General features: G+C 37.0%; 3 protein-coding genes across 7 annotated transcripts in view; 2 read left to right on the plus strand and 1 right to left on the minus strand.

The window, feature by feature from the left end:
* The window catches only part of LOC119498953 (SLAM family member 9-like), a 31,417-nt gene extending 30,136 nt beyond the window's left edge, over positions 1-1,281 (plus strand). The window contains exon 5 of the mRNA XM_037788079.1: positions 649-1,281. Within this exon, the coding sequence (XP_037644007.1) occupies positions 649-779 (131 nt within the window). The 3' untranslated portion in view covers positions 780-1,281. The remainder of the gene's footprint in view (positions 1-648) is intronic.
* A 1,027-nt stretch (positions 1,282-2,308) lies between these two features.
* LOC119498717 (T-lymphocyte surface antigen Ly-9-like) overlaps positions 2,309-23,298 on the minus strand; it is a 42,074-nt gene continuing 21,084 nt past the window's right edge. For 2 of the 5 annotated variants that reach the window (XM_037787766.1, XM_037787765.1), the window contains exons 3-6: positions 5,354-5,638; positions 3,948-4,061; positions 3,548-3,591; positions 2,309-2,620 (exon numbers count right to left, since the gene is read on the minus strand). In XM_037787766.1, coding sequence (XP_037643694.1) covers positions 2,432-2,620; positions 3,548-3,591; positions 3,948-4,061; positions 5,354-5,638 — 632 coding nt within the window. In that variant the 3' untranslated portion in view covers positions 2,309-2,431. Of the gene's footprint in view, positions 2,621-3,547; positions 3,592-3,947; positions 4,062-5,353; positions 5,639-5,723; positions 6,030-7,801; positions 7,881-23,298 lie in introns of those variants that run through there. The other 3 variants (XM_037787768.1, XM_037787767.1, XM_037787764.1) reach the window with 3 other exon arrangements.
* The window catches only part of LOC119498720 (SLAM family member 7-like), a 40,608-nt gene continuing 31,321 nt past the window's right edge, over positions 14,012-23,298 (plus strand). Inside the window, exon 1 of the mRNA XM_037787770.1 lies at positions 14,012-14,164. Within this exon, the coding sequence (XP_037643698.1) occupies positions 14,113-14,164 (52 nt within the window). The 5' untranslated portion in view covers positions 14,012-14,112. The remainder of the gene's footprint in view (positions 14,165-23,298) is intronic.

The raw sequence follows: 23,298 nt of genomic DNA on the forward strand, positions 1-23,298 counted from the left end.
GTGACCATTTGATCGGAGTTTGTGAGTGATTGACAGCTGCTCAGAGACGGCAAGGCTCCAGCTCGGCTCTGATTGGTTGTTTACCTCCGGTCTGTGAAATCTTGCAGATGCCATTAGAAGCACCGGAGGACACTGGAGGACACATGATTTTTTTTCAGATTACCTGTCTCATGCTCTACTGTCAGGATATAGTGACCTTTAAAAATATAATATTTGTTCCATTTCCGCTGCAGTTTTAATGACAATATTAATTCAATAACTCATTTAAATGTTTTACTTTATTTTAGCATAGAATGTACTATTTGTCTCCATTACTGTATTATTAAGTACAGAACACATACTGTAGGACGGCCCCTCAACATGATTGTTTCCTTCAAATTAGCACAAAAAAACTGTTAAATTGAAGAGTGAAATAATAAAACAATGAATCAACATGAAACTATAATGCTGTTTTACAATGCAAGATGAAGTCTTTAAAACTCAACTGCACTTTGCAATGCATGCATTTTGAAATGTAGGAATTACAGTACTTGAGTAAACTACAAAGTACACAGAATGTTATCCGAACTGATTTGTTCCTGTTGTGCTGTCGCGTCACAGTCTGGATGTGTTTTGTGTAATGAAATCACCTGTTTTGTTGTGTTGCAGATCCAGTGTGTCCTCCTGCTGGTATCTCTGTGTGCCTGCTGAAGATAGTCGTGTTCTCTGTCGGTCTGATCATCATGGTGTCTGCTGTCATCACTGTTCACCTCATGGAGAAGCTCAAGAAGAACAAATAAATAAATAGTTCTCTACCAGCCAATCTTACATTTATGTATGTCACCCTCTTTAGTTAAACGTACCCTGTTTTCTTTGTATTGCTCGAGCCCTCATGGTACACATTCCTGCCACTGATCTTATGCTATTCCACTGATCCACAGTTGGTGGCAGTAACACACCAAGAAATGAAGTAGTGCGCCAACAAAGGTGAAGAGGTAGAAGACTGCAAGCAACCAAACATGGATGTATACCATTTAGGATTTAAAGTATTTGTAAAAATCAGCTTTGCAAATGTTTCATGAGGAAGGAAACTGATTCAACACGTTAATAAGGCTTCAAAGATACTAACAATGCATTTTGACAAGTAAGGAAACAAGAAAACTGCACAGGACACCTTTAATACAAATGCTGATTATTCTTGATTATCCATTGATTGTACCCAATAATCACTTTTCTCACTTTGTAAATAAAATGTTTGTACAGAAATAACCATGTTAAAGATTTTTTTGGATGATAAAAAAACAACAAAAAATAAAATCTGTATGATCAAGACCAACAAAATACAAGAAATATCCTTGATGTAACACTGAATGTGGTCCTATTTACAGTATTATAAATATTTATATGTAGGCTACAATATGTTTCAATATTTGTTTAATCATGTGTTAATCTCTGGGTGAAAGCAGTAGACGAAGAAGTGAAGCCATTGTGGAAGTACCTTAAACTTGCATTCTTTCTTATAGCCAGCAGGGGGCGACAAAACACATTAAATAAATCATTCAAGTCCTTAGAAATAATGTACAACACTGTTTATCTCTTAACGACAAATTAAATGTAATTCTGTTCACAACTGCACAAGAGACCTTCAAATGTTTCCACATTTTTAGTTCCGTAGAACAGCATCAGATTCTTTCTCTGGCTCAAATCGTGATGAAACAAAAAGCTACTTCTGAATGTGTGTGATGCTTAGTAACATTTCCTCATTGTTTTACAGCTTTTTTTATTGAAATGTTTGAAAAGTCTTTTCATTCCAGAGCAGGTCATATAAACTTATACATTAGCAGCTTTGGCAACACTTAGTAAAACTGTAAATTGCAGTAAGCACAGTAGAATAAAATTCCTGTTTAAAGCTGCAGTTGGTAACTTTGAGCAAATATGATAAAAAGTTACTATATCCTGACAGTAATGCATGAGACAGATTATGTCATGTACATGTTCATGTTCCTCTGTCTCCTCCTAGTGCTCCTAATGGCATTTGCATTTTTTTCCGGTGACCAAAAGAAAACAACCAATCAGAGCCGAGCAGCCTCTGGGCAGCTGCTGCTCGAGAAACTTGTGAACTCCGATCAAACTGTCAAACTAGGCAGCGCTGAAATGTGTTCAGAAACATTTTGTAGTGTACTGTTTAGCCATGTTTAAAGCAGTCGAGCCAAAACCAAGCACCGCCCACCAGCCAGAACAAACTTTCATTTTACAGCTAAACAGTACACTGAAACATCTGAGGAGAGAAATAGGCATGCCATTATGAGCACAGGAGGACAGAGGGAAATGTGTTGTTGTTTTTTTTGTTTTTTAACAGATTATTTGTCTCATGCACTATTTACAGGATATAGTGACAGTTATATGAAAATAACTTTTTCATCATATATACTCAAAGTGACAGACTTCAACTTTAATTGTTTAAGGACATGGCAGACTTTTCTACCGGAGCATACAGGCTCTCTGGCACAGACGTGTCTCTAGTCTTATCTGGATCCGGGGGTCCAGTGTGAGGTCCTACCAAGCAGTAGGTGGAGGTTGGAGAAAGACCTGAAGCATCATCTGTTGGACTCTGATCCAGAGGTTGGGCTGTAGTTCCGATCTGGAAAATATATCACATGCAATGTTTTAAGCAAAGGTTGTTTGCCATTTTTATTTTACACTTTATTATTAATTGTGCTATTTTTCTGTATTAACATGGGAAGTAATCTCACTACGATTAACAGCAGCTCATATAAATCCTTCAAATACTACAAACATCTGTATCATGGACTACAAAAGTGTTAAGCCTGTTTTTTCATAACATTACAATGAATTTGTAACTAAAATGCATGAAATTGCTATAAAACGTAGTTTTAGGTGTTTTTCATCAAGAGCAGAGTAAGGTGTGTCTGAAAGATCCTAGTTGAGTTCAAATGAATCTCTTGGCCGAGAGAGCACAACACACTGCAGCTTAAACACAAGCACGTAAAGAAAGCATCTACGCCACTTTGACAACACAGAAAGTATGTTGCATTTAGAAAAAGACAGAAAATCAGAGTTTTTCTCCTTCTCTTGATTTGTTCCAAGGCTGAAATTGAGGTTTGCATAGTACATTGTTAGTTACTGTGATCTTCTACAGTACATTGGTGGTTACTGTGATTTGATACATTAAATTAGTGTTTACTGTGATTTTATACAGTACATTGTTGGTTACTGTGATCTTCCACAGTATCAACTTCATTACTGTAAAATTCACAGTAAATCTTGAATTACTGTAATTTTCAATTGAATATGCAGTATTTTACTGTGAAATAGAATACAGTACTTTACTGCGCACAAACACAGTAATGTACTGTGGATTTCCCAGGCATGTTTCACAGTGTAGGGATAGCCAATAGAAGCATGTGAGGCTCCAGTTTCTGATTTTGAAAACATAATAAACTTGATTTTCCTCAAATCCGTTTTCATTTGTTAAAATGCTCAAAATTTGAAATTGTGTGTGTGGCAAATGTTGGGTGAGTGATGTTAAAAAAAATGTAACGCTTACCTGTGGTATTTCATATACTGTATTTTCGATGCTCCCTCTGTTATCTGCAGGTCAGTTGTAAAAAAAAATACATGTTGATTTGCTTTAATTTACATTTCATTTTAGAGCTTTACCTTTTAACCGCATTATATTTACATTACTTGAGCTGCAGCCTCATTGAGTCCAGATTTAGGGTGTGTCTAAATGACTCCATCTTCAAACAGCAGCACTTTTTAAAACCTCTATGTGCAGGATTTGATATTATTATTATTATTGTAATTGCATTACCGAATACACACGGAGGATTTATAAGTATGGCAGAGGATGGACTTTAGAACACTGAATTCCCGTGTACAGTAAACAGATAAGAGTTTGCAAATTTTACATGTAATTATATGTTAAAATTCATACTTGGACTTACAGATTCCTAGCTTTCGATAATAACAAAACAGGCCTGACAGAACAGCAGAGACGAAAATGACAATTTGGACAGCAACAAAAGCCCCGGTGACATTGCTGGCATGTTGTTTAGGATCTGTAAAGAAAAACAAAAGCCAGATTAGAAAAGTATGTCTGGTTTAAGTCTTGCAACATAATTGAAAATGTGCCACTGTAGCATCACATCTTCCCAGCCTATGCTTTTAACAGACTGCAGTTTTAATGATACAAATGTCTTGGTAACCTGCTCTGTGGTAATAATAAAAAATATATTTTAAAAAACGGTCACAATTTAAATCTATCAACTTTCCAAAATTCCCTGAATGAGCTAATTTAAATATCACCTGCTTCTTAGTTTTACAATTTCATTTTCTAGTTTAACTTTATAACCTACCAAATACTAACAATTCATGCCAGCCGATAGATAAGGCTTATAATTTTTGGTTTTTACTAGGTTTCACTGAAACATACGTTAAATAAAAAAATATATAAACAAAAAAAAATGTATTTAAACTGATTTTAACTCAATTTGATATCCCTCCTCCCCACACACAAGCAGTTTTATTTCCTGTCCTAGAAAGAGGATGTTCACAGCAGTTTACAGTAAAAGAGGTCATCCTGAGACGAGGACAAAAATAGTTGTGATTTTTTAAAACGCCCCTGCTTTTTCTGTGGTGTTCCTCAAGGTCTTGGTGTCTTAATCTGGTATTTTGGAGGGATTATAGGTCATTTCTTATCAATTCTCGAGTGGTAAAAATGGTTAAATTTAGCACCAAATCTGTGTAACAAATGGTATCAACCCAAAAATTGCTGCAACAACTTATGAGACATAATAGAGCATGGGAATGGAAATCATATACTTGGATCAATAATTAATCATTAATAAATTCATGTTTATTTCTGATTAATGACTAGAACAACTTGACACACAGTGCTGAGCTGCATCTCAAATTAATCTTCAGGTTCCCGGCTTTCAGATGATGTACACCACTTAAATGTGCTGACCTGCTATCTCCCCCCTAAAGACCCCCTAAAGACCCCCTGTACCCCCCTAAAAAAAGACAAAAACAGGTCTTAGAGGGTTAAATGGCTTTTAAAATGCCAAACATACTATGGTTGAACTCAAATAATGAGGTAATTTTATGCCACCAGAGCAACTCTTTCTTGAGAAGTACTAAAATCCTACAGCGTACGCACCCCTGAAAACACAATGAAAAATGGAAACATGGATTTTAACCATATTTGTAACAAACCCAATTTATTTATCTTAACTTAATTTATTTACTTGGACTAATGGAAGATTTCTTTAAAAAAGAAATGTTTATAAGTCTTAATCTAACTCCAAACTGTGCATTATTTTCAGGAAGTTGTTCTGTCTTTCAGTCTTACCATCAGGTTGGAGGCAAACATGTTCAATTATTTCAATGTCCTCGGTCCAGCTGACCTGGTTGCTATGGTTACAGATGATTGAGCCATTCAACAGGTAGATGCGGAGAGAAGCACCAGAGGTTGTGACCTCTGATTGCTCTCCTCCCTCCTGACTGCAGGTTTGGTTGTCACATCTAAAAGTGCTGTTAATGTGAGAGTCCTGTGTTCTGCAGGTCACAGTGAGGTCACACTCTGAGCTTCTGGAGTCCACTGAGATCACTGTCAGTTCAACTGGAGACACTGGATCTGAGGAGGGAAAGTTTCTGTGAAGAATTTGAGAAACATGGCAGCAGAAACTCTCTATCGGTGTCCGACATGTTAACAAACTCACCTTGAACTGTGACGTTGAATTCAGCTAGTGTTCGGTCTTCTTGATCCAATACCACTCGTGCAGTATAAACTCCCCTGTCTGCCTCTGTTAGATTCTTTAATTTCACAGAGTATTTTTTCTCAGGAAACTCAACCCTTCCAGTGTAACCTTGAGAGGGTAATGGTTGTCTACCAGGTCGAAATCTTGCTAAAATGGTTTTATTGACGTTCCACTCAACCAAAACAAAATCCTCAGGAACATCAGCATCAACATTCAGAAGCACATCCCCTCCCTTCTGCACAAACACAGGAGTCACAGCACTGTGCCCTGTAGAAACAGTAGACACACAATACAATAAAAATCACACACAATATATGGTTATCTGGTCAATACTGAATGTTATTCCATCTCTACTATATTTCTTACACGTTGGATCATCAGTTCAAGTACTTTCAGCTTATCATGGTTTATCAGTGGTTGGAAAACGTCTTTAAAAATGCCTTACATCAGCTTTGTCTCGTGACACAGCTTACCTCAGGATAGAGGAGTTTAACAGGTGAAACTAAGCCCACTTAGACAGTAAGATGTTAGTTTATTTTTCTTCTTAACATTACTGAGTATTTCCAGTCAGTCTCTTCTAAAAGACAGAGAACTTTCTTTCACTTTGTTCCCCAGCTTGGAGGAGACAGACCGTGAGCGGATATTTCCACCGACTGCTTACTGAGGTTGTTACGGAAGGAGTCAAGTTTATGTGTCTTGGAGAGACAGTGTACACCTTTTCAACATGTTGCTATAATGTATAATATGTGTATTATAAATATCTACTGTAAAGGTTAAAATATGTATTATTCAAAGAAATCAAAGAAAATTTCAAGATGGGAACTAGAAAGGACTCAAAGAGTCCGTACCTTCGCCAAGGATATCCTCTAAATGTGTCACTTAAATAACACAAAAGTGTTTAGAATGTTTATAATCGGTGTCTGGATCAATATCTTCATCCAAATATGGATAATATTAAAACATATTGTTGATTGGCTGATGGCAATGATACTTTTTGGGGGAAATTGCCTGCCTACTGTCTCAGTATACAGTATTAGGGCATTGTACAAGAATTAAGAATGTAAATTTTAGTAAAATGTAACACTAAATTTGACTTTTCTTATCCAGATTAACCAGAAAGAAACAGACACCCTTATTGTTTAGTCACACATGGGTAAGAGGTGGGGTAACTGACATAACTGTATATCTCAACTAGAAAATGCATTTCCTGCTGAAAATGCTGGAATGCTGACAGCTGAAATTTATTGCAAAGCATTGCTGAAAATGCAGAAATGGGAAATGATTTGCCTAAAAATGTTGAAGCTCAAATGCATTGCACTGCACTGCTGAAAACCCTAGACGATGAAATGTACAACTGGCAGAGTTGGAAGCTGAACTGCATTACCTGAAGAAGCTATAAGAGCTGAAATACATTGCTAGAAAAGCTGGAAGCTAAACTGTAATACTGTCAAAAGTGGTGAATTTGAATTTTCCTGAATAGGAAACGTTTAACCACTTTGAAAAGCAGTAGCATTTCAAAGTGGAGTAGGTTTAAGAGGATTTGAAGATTTTCTCCATTGAGTTACATTGTAAAAAAAATGTGGAAAAAGCTTAATATTTAACAAGTATAAATAGTTGAAACAAGAAAAAGTCACAGCACTAATATCCTTAAAGAGCTGAATATTTTGATAGTCGAACGGTTTCTGTAGCTGAAAGTATGCAGGAGTATTTAAACTGCAAAAAATGTACGGAAGAAATAGAAGAAGTTGAGTAAAGACTCATAGAACAATACTGGGAATGCTGAATCAGCATTACCACAAATAAAAGTTTTAGTTTTAGATTTTTAGCATCATTATTGAAATAATAGACAATGAGCACATCACTGAGAATTGTGTATATTTCTCAATATTATCATCATTCAAAAGTTTAAAAAAAAAGTTAGTTCCAATAAAACATAATGTTTCTTATTGGTGAAATAGTGCTACGGTACGACAACTTTGACTTTGAAAACAAACAATGTCAATCAACAACGGGAAATATAAACAAAATAAAGTTCTTACCTTGTGATTCACAAGAAAGCAGCAGAGAGACGGCAAAGACAATCACGACCCACAGCCTCATTCTGCAATGTGCTACATGAGGAAGTGGATAGGCTTTTTGAGAACCGCGCTCAGTAACAATTTATTAGGAATTGTCTCTAGACAATCCACTGTGAGTTTTTAGTTTTTGTTGTCACAAAAGTTAAAAATAGTCCTATTTCTTCAAAATACTTTTTTTCAATTCTTTGAGCAACACAAATGAAAGTGTGATGAACAGTAGGCTTATGTGTCTGAATGGTGTCTTGTGACTAGTTTTACATCCATAGCTCTCATATATGACTATCAGGCTAAGATATATCTCACACAACCTACGTCAGCTCCTCTGTCTACTGTAAACGCCTATACAAAACATGGAACAAAATATGGCCTTTAATAACTCATAATCAGCTTTATTAAACCACTTTGTTTGGAGAGATGTGTCTCATTGGATCTCTCCACCTGATTAACATTCCAGAGCTTGATGTTAATTCAAGAAAATGTTACAAATACATAGAATTGTCCATATCCAATCCATATGAGGAGGTGCGACACATTCATATTCATCATACTCATCCTTGCTTCACATTTCCATCAGAACAGAATCATTATCAGTGACTTACAAGATTACTTTCACATCCTCAGCACTCACCTCTGGTGGTCCGCCTCATGTCCTTGTTGCCTAGGCTGAAAAATAAAAGGGGCTTCCATAAAATGTTCGTTGTTAGTTTGACAATGTTAGTAACTCAAAAATCACAGGACGTACAGAAGGCTCCTACTTTACACAGAAAGAAGAGCTTCCTCGAGTATCCTACAGTAACATTTGTAACCCACAATAACCTGATGGCCTTTTGCATCCATGTAGCAGCTGTTTGTAATGAAACATTATCTCATTTGTAGCACTCAGTTTGCTTAAAGCCACTGAGACAGAGAAACTGCAATTCCAATTAGCTTTGAAGAGAAGAAGCATCTGTATTAAAGGGGCGGTGTGTAGGATTTGGCAGTATCTAGCAATGAGGTTGCAGATTGCAGCCAACTGAAGCCCCTACGGGGGGCCAAGCGTGTAGATTATTGGTTCTCGAACTTTTTTCACCAAGTACCACCTCAGAAAATATTTGGCTCTCCAAGTACCACCATTATGACCGATGTTAAAATACAGTAGCGTAGGCCTCTACTCTATTCAGCAATGCACAGTTCACGCAGGAGGAAAATTTATTCCTAATAAGAATATTACTTATTGTTGACTTTTGTCAGCCACAGCCACGCTGTACAAAGGGGGAGCACTAGAGCTGGTACTTAAACTCTTAAACATAACCCTCATACTACACAAGGGACAGCCTCTCACACTAGGCCTGCACTATATGAGGAGGTGCGATAACACTGTTCAATATTGCGATGACGATATGACTTGCGATAAATAAACAAATATTGAAGTGTGCATATTAGCTATACATATACGTATTCTATATTTAAAATGGGCTAAATGTTGTTTCTAGAGCAGCAACAGTAATGTTTACAACAGCAAAGTCACCATATTAACTCCTTAATATCTCACTGGAAACCAATCTAAAATGTTAATATAATAAATCATATTCCTGACATGAAAATACTAAGAGAAGTTTATATAGACTGAAGAACAAAGACTTCAGTCAGTATCAGTCCTTCCTCCCTGTCCTCTGTCCTCTGTCCTCCTGTCCTCTGTCCTCTGTCCTCCTGTCCTCTATCCTCCTCCCTCTGCTGCAGCTAACATTAGGGCTGATAGAGGGAAGAGGGGCTGTTTGGTTTCAGCCAGCTGATGAGTTTACAAGTAAGATATGTGACAAACCAACCTAAACAGTCTGACTACCAGAGGTGGGTGTAAGTCACACATATGCAAGTCACGAGCAAGTCTCAAGTCTTAACCTTCAAGTCTCAAGCAAGTCCCAAGTCACTGTGGTGAGAATCAAGCAAGTCAAGTCGAGTCCCTGCTGTGAGTCAAGCAAGTCAAGTCAAGTCACTGCTGAGGTCAAGCAAGTCACAAGTCAAGTCATACGAAATTCTGATGATCTAACCCAGTTTCCACATTTAAAATCAGTTCAAAGACAGTGATCATGAAAAGATGATTATAAGTATACTTTACAGGGCTCACGGCGAGTCAAATTAAAATGCTCACCATGGCAAATTAAAAAAAAAGTTGCAAGTGAAGTATCCCTTGAAAATATTGAGTTATGGATAAATAAATATTGTTAACAAAATCTGTATTTTTTTATTCCTTCTCTCTTCCTTTTATTTAGATCTGGAGGCTGCTTTATTATTATTATTATTATTATTATTATTATTAATAATAATAATAATAATAGCAAATGTTATGGGAATATCACATATTCAAATAAATGTTTATAAACGTCCTCTGATTATTAATTGTGCATTGGTAGGCTATAAACTATCCCTTAGCTATAAAACGACAAAGGCATACATTTCATGGCCATCAGAAACTTTTAGAAAAATTTTTAACAATGAACTTGATCATCAGAAAATAATGCATCGTAATTATGAATGAATCAATCTCTGCCGTGATAAAAATCAACACCTGGGCTGTAATCCCATTTGTCTGGCGCCCTGCTGTGGCTAATCTACCTAACGGTCACCATATCAAAAACTGTAGATTACTTTACATAACGTTAGCTAACGGGCTCAGAGTTAATTTAGTTAGGGTATTATCACAGTTTAGCTAACTTACTAACATTAGTCTGTTACTAACCTCAATCATATATGCATAAGAAGCTCCAGTCTATTATAAATCTAGCATAACATTAACGTAACTTGCATGCAAATAAATTATTGAATTAACATACAAATCAAACGAAATGTACCTTGAAAACACATGAAACATTAGCTAAATAACATGGCTTTAATCACAGGGCTGTCCCCCTCATGACACACTGACAGTTTGGGAGTCCTGTAGAGAGTTTTCTCTCAGGGTAAACTTATTGTTGTCTGGGCCTACATACATTATTTTTCAACTTTCGTTTTGAACCCGAACCATCTTTGTCCCATTGTGGAGCTCAAACCACATTTTGTCCAGGATGGAGACACCGGGTGAAAGACTGACAGAATGGACGGTCCTGAGGGAGTTATAAGAGGAGTGAAATGCCTGTTGATGCACAGAAGGAACTGTGTAGAATAATTAATCAAAACGACACGTTTGAGGGTTCTGTGGTTTAAAACTGCACTAAATGTAACCACCACATCTGCCGTGCGTAATTGTGCCTTAACAGTGCGACTGCAGCGCTGCGCTGTGCTGGCTGTCTGTATACTTATCTCGTGCGCACAAATTAATTAATGAGTGGAACATGATAAACGTCTATGTAAGTATAATATTGCTATTTTAATTGTAGTGAAAACCGGGACAATTTGTTAGTGACTGTTGAAAACCGGGACATTTGAGTGTTTTACAGATGTTTGTAGGGACTCGGGACACATCAGCTTGAAACTGGGACAGTCCCGGACAAACCGGAACATCTGGTCACCCTAAACAAAACACCAAAACCAATCACCCAGATTGATAACCTGTGAAATTGAGCACACAGCTGTGTTAGCTAGTAACGTGTCTCCATAGTTTAATTGGGTATATGGCCCCGAATCAGTCCCCCAATTATCTTTTACACTAGCAATATGTCTTCTCATTAAAATGCATAATTGATTTGAAGCCAAGTCTAACGTAGCTTAAACTTAACATTAGCTTTCTAGCTAACATTTGACCAGCCAATAACTTAGCTAAAAAGACACACCTTTCTTTGTGCGTTTTGTGGTGACGGATGAAGTTGGATGTTGTGGTGGTCGTGTCACTGATTTTTGAGCCGCAGACCTTAAATACCGTTGTTCTCTTCTTACTACCGTCATTGACAACATAATCATTAAATCCAAATTTTATTATTTTTGTACTAGACCCCTCCATGATAGCTCGCTGGCTTCGACGTTGGCCTCTGCTGCATCCTAGTAGGTTGCCAGGTTTGCGCGCATTGCACTAGAAATCACCCAATGTTTTAAAAACAAAATGTAACTTCTCAATATCTCGAAAAATTTAAATATTTAATTAGAAAAAAAGTCCTTTCGAGTCATCTGTCTCAAGTATAAGTCAAGTCTCAAGTCATGAATACCAAGTCAAAGTCAAGTCAAGTCTTTTATCAATGTTGGTCAAGCAAGTCTCAAGTCCTCAAATTTGCAACTCGAGTCTGACTCGAGTCAAGTCATATGACTCGAGTCCCCCGCCTCTGGTAAAGAGGGTCTTCCTGTCTGAACTTTCGCTTTAAGCTTCATTTGTGATGGGCCTTTGCATTATGCAAATGATGGTATGACAATGTGCATAAAAATTTAACAAGATCATTAAAGTGAAATGAAGTTGCCTTTTTTTTTTTTCTCATTGCTATTTGCATGCACTACGCATCTTCATCCACTTGTGTTAATAATTCGAAGCAAGGTGAGAAAACTGATCATTTAATGTCATGACTAAAAAGCAGAAGACTTTGAACATAACCACAGTACTGCAATATTAGGATCAGTGGAAGTTACCAACTGGGCAATGCTGGCAACTCCCCAGGGCCCCCACAACTACAGGCTTACTGTGTATCTGCTGTTTTGAATTCATTTAATTGAAGATTTGTTTGAGAATGTGTACCACGAAAGCACAACATGAGCTGAAAATGATAAGAGCCATAATGTGGTTTCCTACCTGATCTTGAGGCCCTGTCATACTATAGAATGTCGAAAAAAATTCCTAGTATAGTATGTCGAAAAAATAAAAAAGTCATAATATAGTATGTCGAAAAAAAGGTCAAAGTCTATGTGTTTGTTTCACTCCTATCTGTGTGAATGATGTGCTTCAATTTGCTCCTTGTGTGTTTCTGTAGCCTGTCTTCTTTCCAGGTTACATGATGGAGAGGAGGTTGTGTGGCTCAGTCAGGCTCTAGCTGTTTGGTGACACCTGGAAGCTGCTTGACATCCTGCCGGATCCATTTTCTTCATATGGATTGTAAAGCCCCTTGAGACAAATTTGTGATTTGTGATATTGGGCTATACAAACAAAACTGAGTTGACTTGACTGAATACGCTATGCCATAAAAAAATCATTTAAAAAATGTCATAGTATACTAAGCCATAATAATGTCATTGAAAAATGTAAAAGAGTATGTCATTAAATGAAGTCTAAAAAGAAGTCATATTATGTCATACATTTTTTTTTAAAAGTCATAGTATAGTATATACTAAGTCACAAAAACTCATCGTAAAACATGTTGAAAAAAGTGGAAAAAGTCATAGTGTAGTGTGTCATGAAAACAGTTTTTTTTTTTTAAAGTCATACTATGTCATAAAATAGTCATTAAAAGTCATTGTATGGTATGCCATAAACAAATCATACTATAGTATAACATAAAAAAATGTCCTGGCCTGCATAAAGAACAGAAGACTGACTTTATTTTTTCAGTTTGTTGGTTGGTTTTCTGTTAATTTTATTCCTTTTAGCTGTTTCTTAGTGCTGAATGATTGAATTTTAATTTGAATGATTACTGTGTAAAGATGACTTTGCAGTTTCCTCTTTCTTAAGAAAGAGAAACATTTTACATTTTACCACAGCTATCTGAAAATGCAAGAGGTGATAAATATAGAGCTGTGAGAAAGGAAGTGGTGATCATTACAAGTGCAGTGAGCCACCAAGATGAGTTCAGGTTTTAAGTGAAGCAATACATGAATCCTTTTTACTTTTTTGAAAGTCTGGTGCAACATACAAAACTACTTCCTCTTAAGGGAATAAATCAAATGAAAAATATAGTGCAGTGCCATAAACATAGTAGGATTATCCAGAGTGAGGTGCAGTGTGTATAGCCCGTGCAGCAGATGCTGTACCCCCATGTTGGGCATGTTGTAATGCTATTAAGTTGTTCCTACAATAAAGCCAGCTTGACTGAAGATGAAGTCTCTGTATCTGGTAATTGATATCTAAAGATATCACACAGATAATAATAATTTTGTGTATCAACTTTTCGTGGATTTTCACACTCAAAGCTTCCTTGACAAAGGATTAAACATTTCAATCTTTATCAACAGATCTTAAGCAGTAAAACAGAGCTTAGAGAGGAACTTCTAAAAGAGAAGTTCATTTGTTCACACATCATGAACAACGCCATGTGGTTTTGACAGGTAAAAAAACCCACAACCGGTACAAGGCTTTAACTCTGTAGTGTGCTTGTTAGAGAAAACAGAACACACACATTATTGCATCGTGTAGTCAGACAGGGCAACCGGACAGAGACTCGATAATGTCTATCTTCGTGATACTGGGGCTGCTGGTCTGCATCATAGAGGCACAAGGTAAGAATACTGTCTACTAAAATACTATGAACAGATACAGCAATGATGCCTGATCAGGCTTCTTTACTGTGAATAATGAACCAAATATCATAAAGTTGCTTCATATTTTATTTTATGATTAGCAATATACATGTCAGGAGATTAATGAGTCTTCCTTTGTTTGTATGAATGCAAAAATGTATTTAGAGATAACATATCTAAGAAGAGGGAATGATTTCTAAGAATTATACAGGAAGGAAATACAGAGTAAAGAACGACAGTATTAGGGCGACATTGAGGAAAAAAATAAATAAATCTGAGAATTCAAGAATAAAGTCATAATTTTATAAAGTAAAAAAAATTGTACATGCCACCTGAAAATGAGGAACTTGGAGCATCTTTTGATTTATACTTTAGTATAGGTTTCACAAATAAAAAAATACTTCCTCTTTTGGCACCTCACCACCACATTATCATCAGTATCAGGACCTTGAAAAGATTGTGCAATAAATTGTGTTTATTCCAAAGAAAGAACCACACTACCTGGGGGAAACTGCCTCTTTTGTGGAGGAGGAAAATTACTTTTTTCTCGTAAAGTTATGACATGTTTTTTTTTTTTCTCCCTCAGTGTGGCCCTAATACTCCGTCGTAGCAAAGTGATCTCATTACGGTAAATATGTCCTGCTTCGTGGTGTAGATTTTCAAAAACAGTGAACAGTTTAAGACTTAAAACATTTCAAATGCATCATTGTATGGTCAACAAGTGGCATCACTGTAGGTCGGAAGGGGTTGCGTCAAGTTTGTTGATGTAGAGTAAAACTTTTCACTTCTTACTGCCAACAGGAATTCTGCTTTCTAATCTAAAACAAACAGCATGTTTCTCAGAAAAAAAACAAAAAGCCATGTTTTCAATGCTTAGCATTATGCATAAAAAATCAAGAAAGAAGAAGCTTAAAGAAGAAGAACATATTGACAGATTCATTATAAACAAATAAATTATACATAAATTATATAATAAATAAATAAATATATACCAGTATACTGATCTATGGAAAGTTTATACCCTTTCTTGTTTTATTGTGTCTTTTTTGTCCTGATATTTCAGTGTTTTTTTATATTGTTCTTGTGTCCTTCTTTTTGAAGGGTCCCTGGACCTGGTTGCATTAGTTTCACCTCTATCTTGGGGCAAGCTGTGTCAAGAGTTATTAGTAAGTTGTAATTGTAGGAATTAAGGGAACTATTTGTTGTATTAAGTCTGTTCACTTCAAGAAAAGTTTTGAACATACTGAGTGGCCCTGCAGGAGAAACAACACAGCTTTGCCAACCCTTAATAAACTATGATAAGCTGAGGGTACTTCACTTCTTTATTTAGCACTATGAAGGTCACAGGGTCAAATATGAAGCCTGCATTAAATGATGACGACATATATTATGTGTGATTTTTATCATATTGTGTGTCTACTGTTTCTACAGGGCCCAGTGCTGTGACTCCTGTGTTTGTGCAGAAGGGAGGAGATGTGCTTCTGAATGTTGATGCTGATGTTCCTGAGAAGTTTTTTTTTGTTGAGTGGAACTTCAATAAAACGCTCATTTTAGTAAGATTTTGACCCGGTAGACAACCATCACCCTTTCCTGGTTACATTGGAAGGGTTGAGTTTCCTGAGAAAAAATACTCTGTGAAATTGAAGAATCTAACAGAGTCAGACAGGGGAGTTTATACTGCACGACTGGTATTGGATCAAGGAGACCGAACACTAGCTCAATACAACGTCATAGTTCAAGGTGAGTTTGTTAATATTTCAGACTCTGATAGAAAGTTTCTGCTGCCATGTTTCTAAAATTCTTCACTGAAACTTTCCATCCTCAGGTCCAGTGTCTCCAGTTGAACTGACAGTGATCTCATTGGACTCCAGAAGCTCAGAGTGTGACCTCACTGTGACCTGCAGAACACAGGACTCTCACATTAACAGCATTTTGAGATGTGACAACCAAACCTGCAGTCAGGAGGGAGGAGAGCAATCAGAGGTCACAACCTCTGGTGCTTCTCTCCAAGTCTACCTGTCGAATGGCTCAATCATCTGTAACCATAGCAACCAGGTCAGCAGGACCGAGGACATTGAAATAATTGAACATGTTTGCTTCCAACCTGATGGTAAGACTGAAAGCCAGAACAACTTCCTGATATTTATGCACAGTTTGGAGTTAGATTAAGACTTATAAGCATTTCTTTTTTAAAGAAAACTTTCATACGTCCAAGTAAATAAATTAAGTTAAGATAAATAAATTGGGTTTGTTACAAATATTGTTAAAATCCATGTTTCCATTTTTCATTGTGTTTTCAGGGGTGCGTAGGCTGTAGGATTTTAGTACTTCTCAAGGAAGAGTTGCTCTGGTGGCAGAAATGACCTCATTAATTGAGTTCAACCATATTGGGTTTGGCATTTTAAAAGCCATTTAACCCTCTGAGACCTGTTTCTGTCTTTTATTTAAATTTTGATTCATATTTGATCAGCGCTGCCTAGTTTGACCATTTGATCGGAGTTTGCGAGTGATTGACAGCTGCTCAGAGACGGCAAGGCTCCAGCTCAGCTCTGATTGGTTGTTTTCCTCCGGTCTGTGAAATCTTGCAGATGCCATTAGGAGCACCGGAGGACACAGAGGCATATGATTATTTTTCAGATTACCTGTCTCATGCTCTACTGTCAGGATATAGTGTTTTATAAAAATATCATATTTGTTCCATTTCCACTGCAGTTTTAATGACAATATTAATTCAATAACTCATTTAGATGTTTTACTGTATTTTAGCATAGAATGTACTATTTGTCTCCATTACTGTATTATTAAGTACAGAACACATACTGTAGGACGGCCCCTGAATATGACTGTTTAAATTAGCACAAAAAAACAGTTAAATTGAAGAGTGAAATAATAAAACAATGAATCAACATGAAACTATAATGCTGTTTTACAATGCACAATGAAGTCTGTAAAACTCAACTGCACTTTGCAATGCATGTACTTTGAAATGTAGGAATTACAGTACTTGAGTAAACTACAAAGTACACAGAATGTTATCCGAACTGATTTGTTCCTGTTGTGCTGTCGCGTCACAGTCTGGATGTGTTTTGTGTAATGAAATCAGCTGTTTTGTTGTGTTGCAGATCCAGAGAGTCCTCCTGCTGGTATCTCTGTGTGCCTGCTGAAGATAGTCGTGTTCTCTGTCGGTCTGATCATCATGGTGTCTGCTGTCATCACTGTTCACCTCATGGAGAAGCTCAAGAAGCACAAATAAATAAATAGTTCTCTACCAGCCAATCTTACATTTATGTACGTCACACTCTTTAGTTAAAGGTACCCTGTTTTCTTTGTATTGCTCGAGCCCTCATGGTACACATTCCTGCCACTGATCTTATGCTATTCCACTGATCCACAGTTGGTGGCAGTAACACACCAAGAAATGAAGTAGTGCAGCAACAAAGGTGAAGAGGTAGAAGACTGCAAGCAACCAAACATGGATGTAAACCATTTAGGATTTAAAGTATTTGTAAAAATCAGCTCTGCAAATGTTTCATGAGGAAGGAAACTGATTCAACACGTTAATAAGGCTTCAAAGATACTAACAATGCATTTTGACAAGTAAGGAAACAAGAAAACTGCACAGGACACCTTTAATACAAATGCTGATTATTGTTGATTATCCATTGATTGTACCCAATAATCACTTTTCTCACTTTGTAAATTAAATGTTTGTACAGAAATAACCATGTTAAAGATTTTTTGGATGATAAAAAAACAACAAAAAATAAAATCTGTATGATCAAGACCAACAAAATACAAGAAATATCCTTGATGTAACACTGAATGTGGTCCTATTTACAGTATTATAAATATTTATATGTAGGCTACAATATGTTTCAATATTTGTTTAATCATGTGTTAATCTCTGGGTGAAAGCAGTAGACGAAGAACTGAAGCCATTGTGGAAGTACCTTAAACTTGCATTCTTTCTTATAGCCAGCAGGGGGCGACAAAACACATTAAATAAATCATTCAAATCCTTAGAAATAATGTACAACACTGTTTATCTCTTAACGACAAATTAAATGTAATTCTGTTCACAACTGCACAAGAGACCTTCAAATGTTTCCACATTTTTAGTTCCGTAGAACAGCATCAGATTCTTTCTCTAGCTCAAATCATGATGAAACAAAAAGCTACTTCTGAATGTGTGTGATGCTTAGTAACATTTCCTCATTGTTTTACAGCTGTTTCTATTGAAATGTTTGAAAAGTCTTTTCATTCCAGAGCAGGTCATATAAACTTATACATTAGCAGCTTTGGCAACACTTAGTAAAACTGTAAATTGCAGTAAGCACAGTAGAATAAAATTCCTGTTTAAAGCTGCAGTTGGTAACTTTGAGCAAATATGATAAAAAGTTACTATATCCTGACAGTAATGCATGAAACAGATTATGTCATGTACATGTTCATGTTCCTCTGTCTCCTCCTAGTGCTCCTAATGGCATTTGCATTTTTTTCCGGTGACCAAAAGAAAACAACCAATCAGAGCCGAGCAGCCTCTGGGCAGCTGCTGCTCGAGAATCTTGTGAACTCCGATCAAACTGTCAAACTAGGCAGCGCTGAAATGTGTTCAGAAACATCTTGTAGTGTACTGTGTAGCCATGTTGAAAACAGTCGAGCCAAAACCAAGCACCGCCCACCAGCCAGAGCAAACTTTCATTTTACAGCTAAACAGTACACTGAAACATCTGAGGAGAGAAATAGGCATGCCATTATGAGCACAGGAGGACACAGGGAAATGTGTTGTTGTTTTTTTTGTTTTTTAACAGATTATTTGTCTCATGCACTATTTACAGGATATAGTGACAGTTATATGAAAATAACTTTTTCATCATATATACTCAAAGTGACAGACTTCAACTTTAATTGTTTAAGGACATGGCAGACTTTTCTACCGTAGCATACAGGCTCTCTGGCACAGACGTGTCTCTAGTCTTATCTGGATCCGGGGGTCCAGGGTGAGGTCCTACCAAGCAGTAGGTGGAGGTTGGAGAAAGACCTGAAGCATCATCTGTTGGACTCTGATCCTGAGGTTGGGCTGTAGTTCCGATCTGGAAAATATATCACATGCAATGTTTTAAGCAAAGGTTGTTTGCCATTTTTACTTTACACTTTATTATTAATTGTGCTATTTTTCTGTATTAACATGGGAAGTAATCTCACTACGATTAACAGCAGCTCATATAAATCCTTCAAATACTACAAACATCTGTATCATGGACTACAAAAGTGTTAAGCCTGTTTTTTCATAACATTACAATGAATTTGTAACTAAAATGCATGAAATTGCTATAAAACGTAGTTTTAGGTGTTTTTCATCAAGAGCAGAGTAAGGTGTGTCTGAAAGATCCTAGTTGAGTTCAAATGAATCTCTTGGCCGAGAGAGCACAACACACTGCAGCTTAAACACAAGCACGTAGAGAAAGCATCTACGCCACTTTGATAACACAGAAAGTACGTTGCATTTAGAAAAAGACAGAAAACTACAGTTTTTTTCCTTATCTTGATTTGTTCCAAGGCTGAAATTGAGGTTTGCAAAACATTTAACACAAACACAGACACCGAGTGCAGATTTAACCTGAGAGTCTTCTGCTCACAGTATTCACTGTGCAAGAAAATGCAGAAGTGCAAAACCTTTGGCTCAGTAGGAAGTCACGTCTAGCTGCGGGCGTGTGCCGAAAAACGAAAGCAAAGGGAGAAGCTGTCTGAAACGCAGCTGTGATTGTGTAGATAGAGTATGTGCTTAAAAACCTGTGGCCTAATGTGCATGACATTGTTGCAGAGTCGTATTTTTAGACACCAGTATGGGATTCGATATTTGCATGAAAAGTTTTGAGAACACAACACCTTTTTGAACATGCATTTGCTGTTTTGCAAAGTGGAGCATCAAAATGATGGAATAACTATAATAAAACACAAGCAAACAACACATACGCAGCATAGAGAAACCTGGGCAGCAGGCTTGGATAGATGGATCGTGGTGCATCGGGTTCATCGGGTCCAGGGGTCTCATTTATAACCGTTGCGTACGCCTGAAATGTGCGTACGCCACTTCCCACGCAACAGTTGCGATCTATAAAAACAAACTTGACGGGAGAATGTGCGCACCGGTACGGAAACTTTGACCCATGCGTACGCACATTATGGAGGCACCGAGATAGAGGAAACTGGAGACGCAGACGGTGAGGTGGTGAATTGATGCCGGACTGTAGATATTAAATGTCATTATACGTATAATGATGCCTCTCACACATTTAACTTCACTTCATACTTATATCCACTTTATCATAAACATTTAAAACAGCAGTGTTATTTGTGCTAGTGATCCATAGCTATTCCATAAGCACCTTACAAATGTAAAAGATCAACTCAAATCTCAAAGCAAATTCCGCTCAATATCTCATCAGCGCTGTCCCACCATCACGTTTCCTCCACCTCCAGAGCACAGAGGAGAGGACCGGACTACCGAGAGTCGCAGTCAGCTGTGGAGCAGCTGATGAAATCATCATCAAATCATTAATGAAGCCAGTGACAGCTGTCACACAATCGTTACTCTCCATATCTTCATTATCATTATCAGTCCTAATCATAATGCAGAACAAGTTCGCCATAACAACTTAAATAAATAAATAAATAAATATTGTACACCTGTCAAACTTCCTTTTTCTAATTATATACAGGTGGGGGATATTGCTGATTGTCTTGATCATTTTAAGTGAATGGATCAGTCTGATTGCTGTAAACATATAAACACAGCGGTGAGACTCGGAACATGCTGCATGGTGCTGGTGGATATACCGGCACTGTGAGGACTACGTGACGTGAATGAGAGAATCAGGAGGGAACGAGTGTTCAACGACCTCCTCACCTACAAGCACCTCCATCTCTGTGTCAGAAAAACTCCTTTTCTCTGTCTTCCTCTCGGGAGTCGCCGTGATTCACCGTAAAGATCCACTGATCAACAGGCTCATTCACATGCAGAAACATGCATGAGGTGCTTTGCATGGACCATTTATGGTTGAATGTGGGCGTGTAGTGGTCGGGATATGAGGCGGATCAACGTGCGCACATTTCCAGGTGGACTGTGATTTATAAAGGGAACATTGCGTGCAGGTGTGCGTACGCACGGTTTATAAATATTGATTTTTTTTTGGCGTACGCCATTTTCGTCTTTTGTGCGCACGCACATTTATAGTATGGATCCTACGCACTGTTTTATAAATGAGACCCCAGAGCATTACATTTGAGCACAAGCAAGCAACACAACCAGCGATGTGCACATGTAGCAGTTAGGAGCGAGCGGTAGGACTTGGAACAGCAGAATGATGTAGAAGTTAGTATAGCGAGGAGTCACAGGTCATAAACAGCACATAGACCATTTTGTCAGGAAAATGTATAGTGATTGGTGTGCATAGAGATAGCCAATAGAAGCATGTGAGGCTCCAGTTTTTGATTTTGAAAACATAATAAACTTAATTTTCCTCAAATCCGGTTTCAATTGTTAAATTGCTCTAAATCTGAAATTCTGTTCCTCAGTGTGTCTGGAAAATTTTGGGAGAGTGATGTTAAAAATAAAATTTGACGCTTACCTGCGGTATTTCAAAAACTGTATTTTCGATGCTCTCTCTGTTATCTGCAGGTCAGTTGTAAAAAAGAAAATACATGTTGATTTGCTTTAATTTACTTTTCATTTTACAGCTTTATCTTTTAACCACATTACATTTACATTACTTGAGCTGCAAATACATTGAGTCCAGATTTAGGGTGTGTCTTCAAACAGCAGCACTTTTTAAAGCCTCTATGTGTAGGATTTGATATGTTGTGATGTTGGTGACTCCTGGAGGTTGTATCAAAAAATGTGCTTTGGCAGACAGCAATGCATGAAGATACTCCTGGGACCTGACCTGGGGATGAATGGACTAAAGCGTAAAGGCTGCACCAATTTTGAGGGTGGTTCCTTTTTCTACAATGGAAAATCAATTCTGGTAATATATCACATAAAAGAAATCTACATATAGGGGCTTTAAGTTACATAAACGTTTGCCACAACATTGATTATGGTAAATAATGATCAGTTGTGGATTTCCATCCATACTACTGTGTGAAGGGTATAAGATAGTATTAATTATATAATTATTGTAATGCATTACCGAATACGCAGGAGGATTTATAAGTATGGCAGAGGATGGACTTTAGAACACTGAATTCCCGTGTACAGTAAACAGATGTAATCATATGTTAAAATTCATACTTGGACTTACAGTTTTTTCTCTTTTGATGATGAACAAACAGGCCTAACAGAACACCAGTTATGACAAAAATGACAATTGTGACAGCAACAGCAGTCACATTCACATTGCTGCCATCTTTTTTACGATCTGTAAAGAAAAACAAAAGCCAGATTAGAAAAGTATGTCTGGTTTAAGTCATGCAACATAATTGAAAATGTGCCACTGTAGCATCACATCTTCCCATCCTGTGCTTTTAACAGACTGCAGTTTTAATTATATAAATGCCTTGGTAACCTGCTCTGTAGTAAGACATCATTTAATTTGGTCATTTAAAACTGTCAAAATACAAAAATAGAGCGTAATGTAATGCATTGCATTATGTAACCTGTATTGTACCATTACTTCAATAAAAAATATATATTTTAAGAAACTGTCACAATTTAAATCTACCAACCTTCCAAAAGTCCCTGAATGAGCTAATTTAAATGCCACCTGCTTCTTAGTTTTACAAAGTCACTTTCTAGTTTAACTTTATAACCTACCAAATACTAACAATTCATGCCAGCCGATAGATAAGGCTTATCATTATTGGTTTTTACTAGGTTTCACTGAAATATACATTAAATAAAAAAATCTATAAATAAAAGAAAATCTATTTAGACTGAGTGAACTCAATTTTATATCCCTCCTCCACACAAACAAGCGGCTGTATTTCCTGCCAAGAAAACGATGTTCACAGCAGTTTACAGTAAAAGAGGTCATCCTGAGACAAGGACAAAAATAGTTGTGATTTTTAACACCCTGTTAAAACGCCCCTGCTTTTTCTATGGTGTTCCTCAA

The sequence above is a fragment of the Sebastes umbrosus genome, chromosome 12 (assembly GCF_015220745.1).
Source record: "Sebastes umbrosus isolate fSebUmb1 chromosome 12, fSebUmb1.pri, whole genome shotgun sequence".
Classification (NCBI taxonomy): Eukaryota; Metazoa; Chordata; class Actinopteri; order Perciformes; family Sebastidae; genus Sebastes; species Sebastes umbrosus.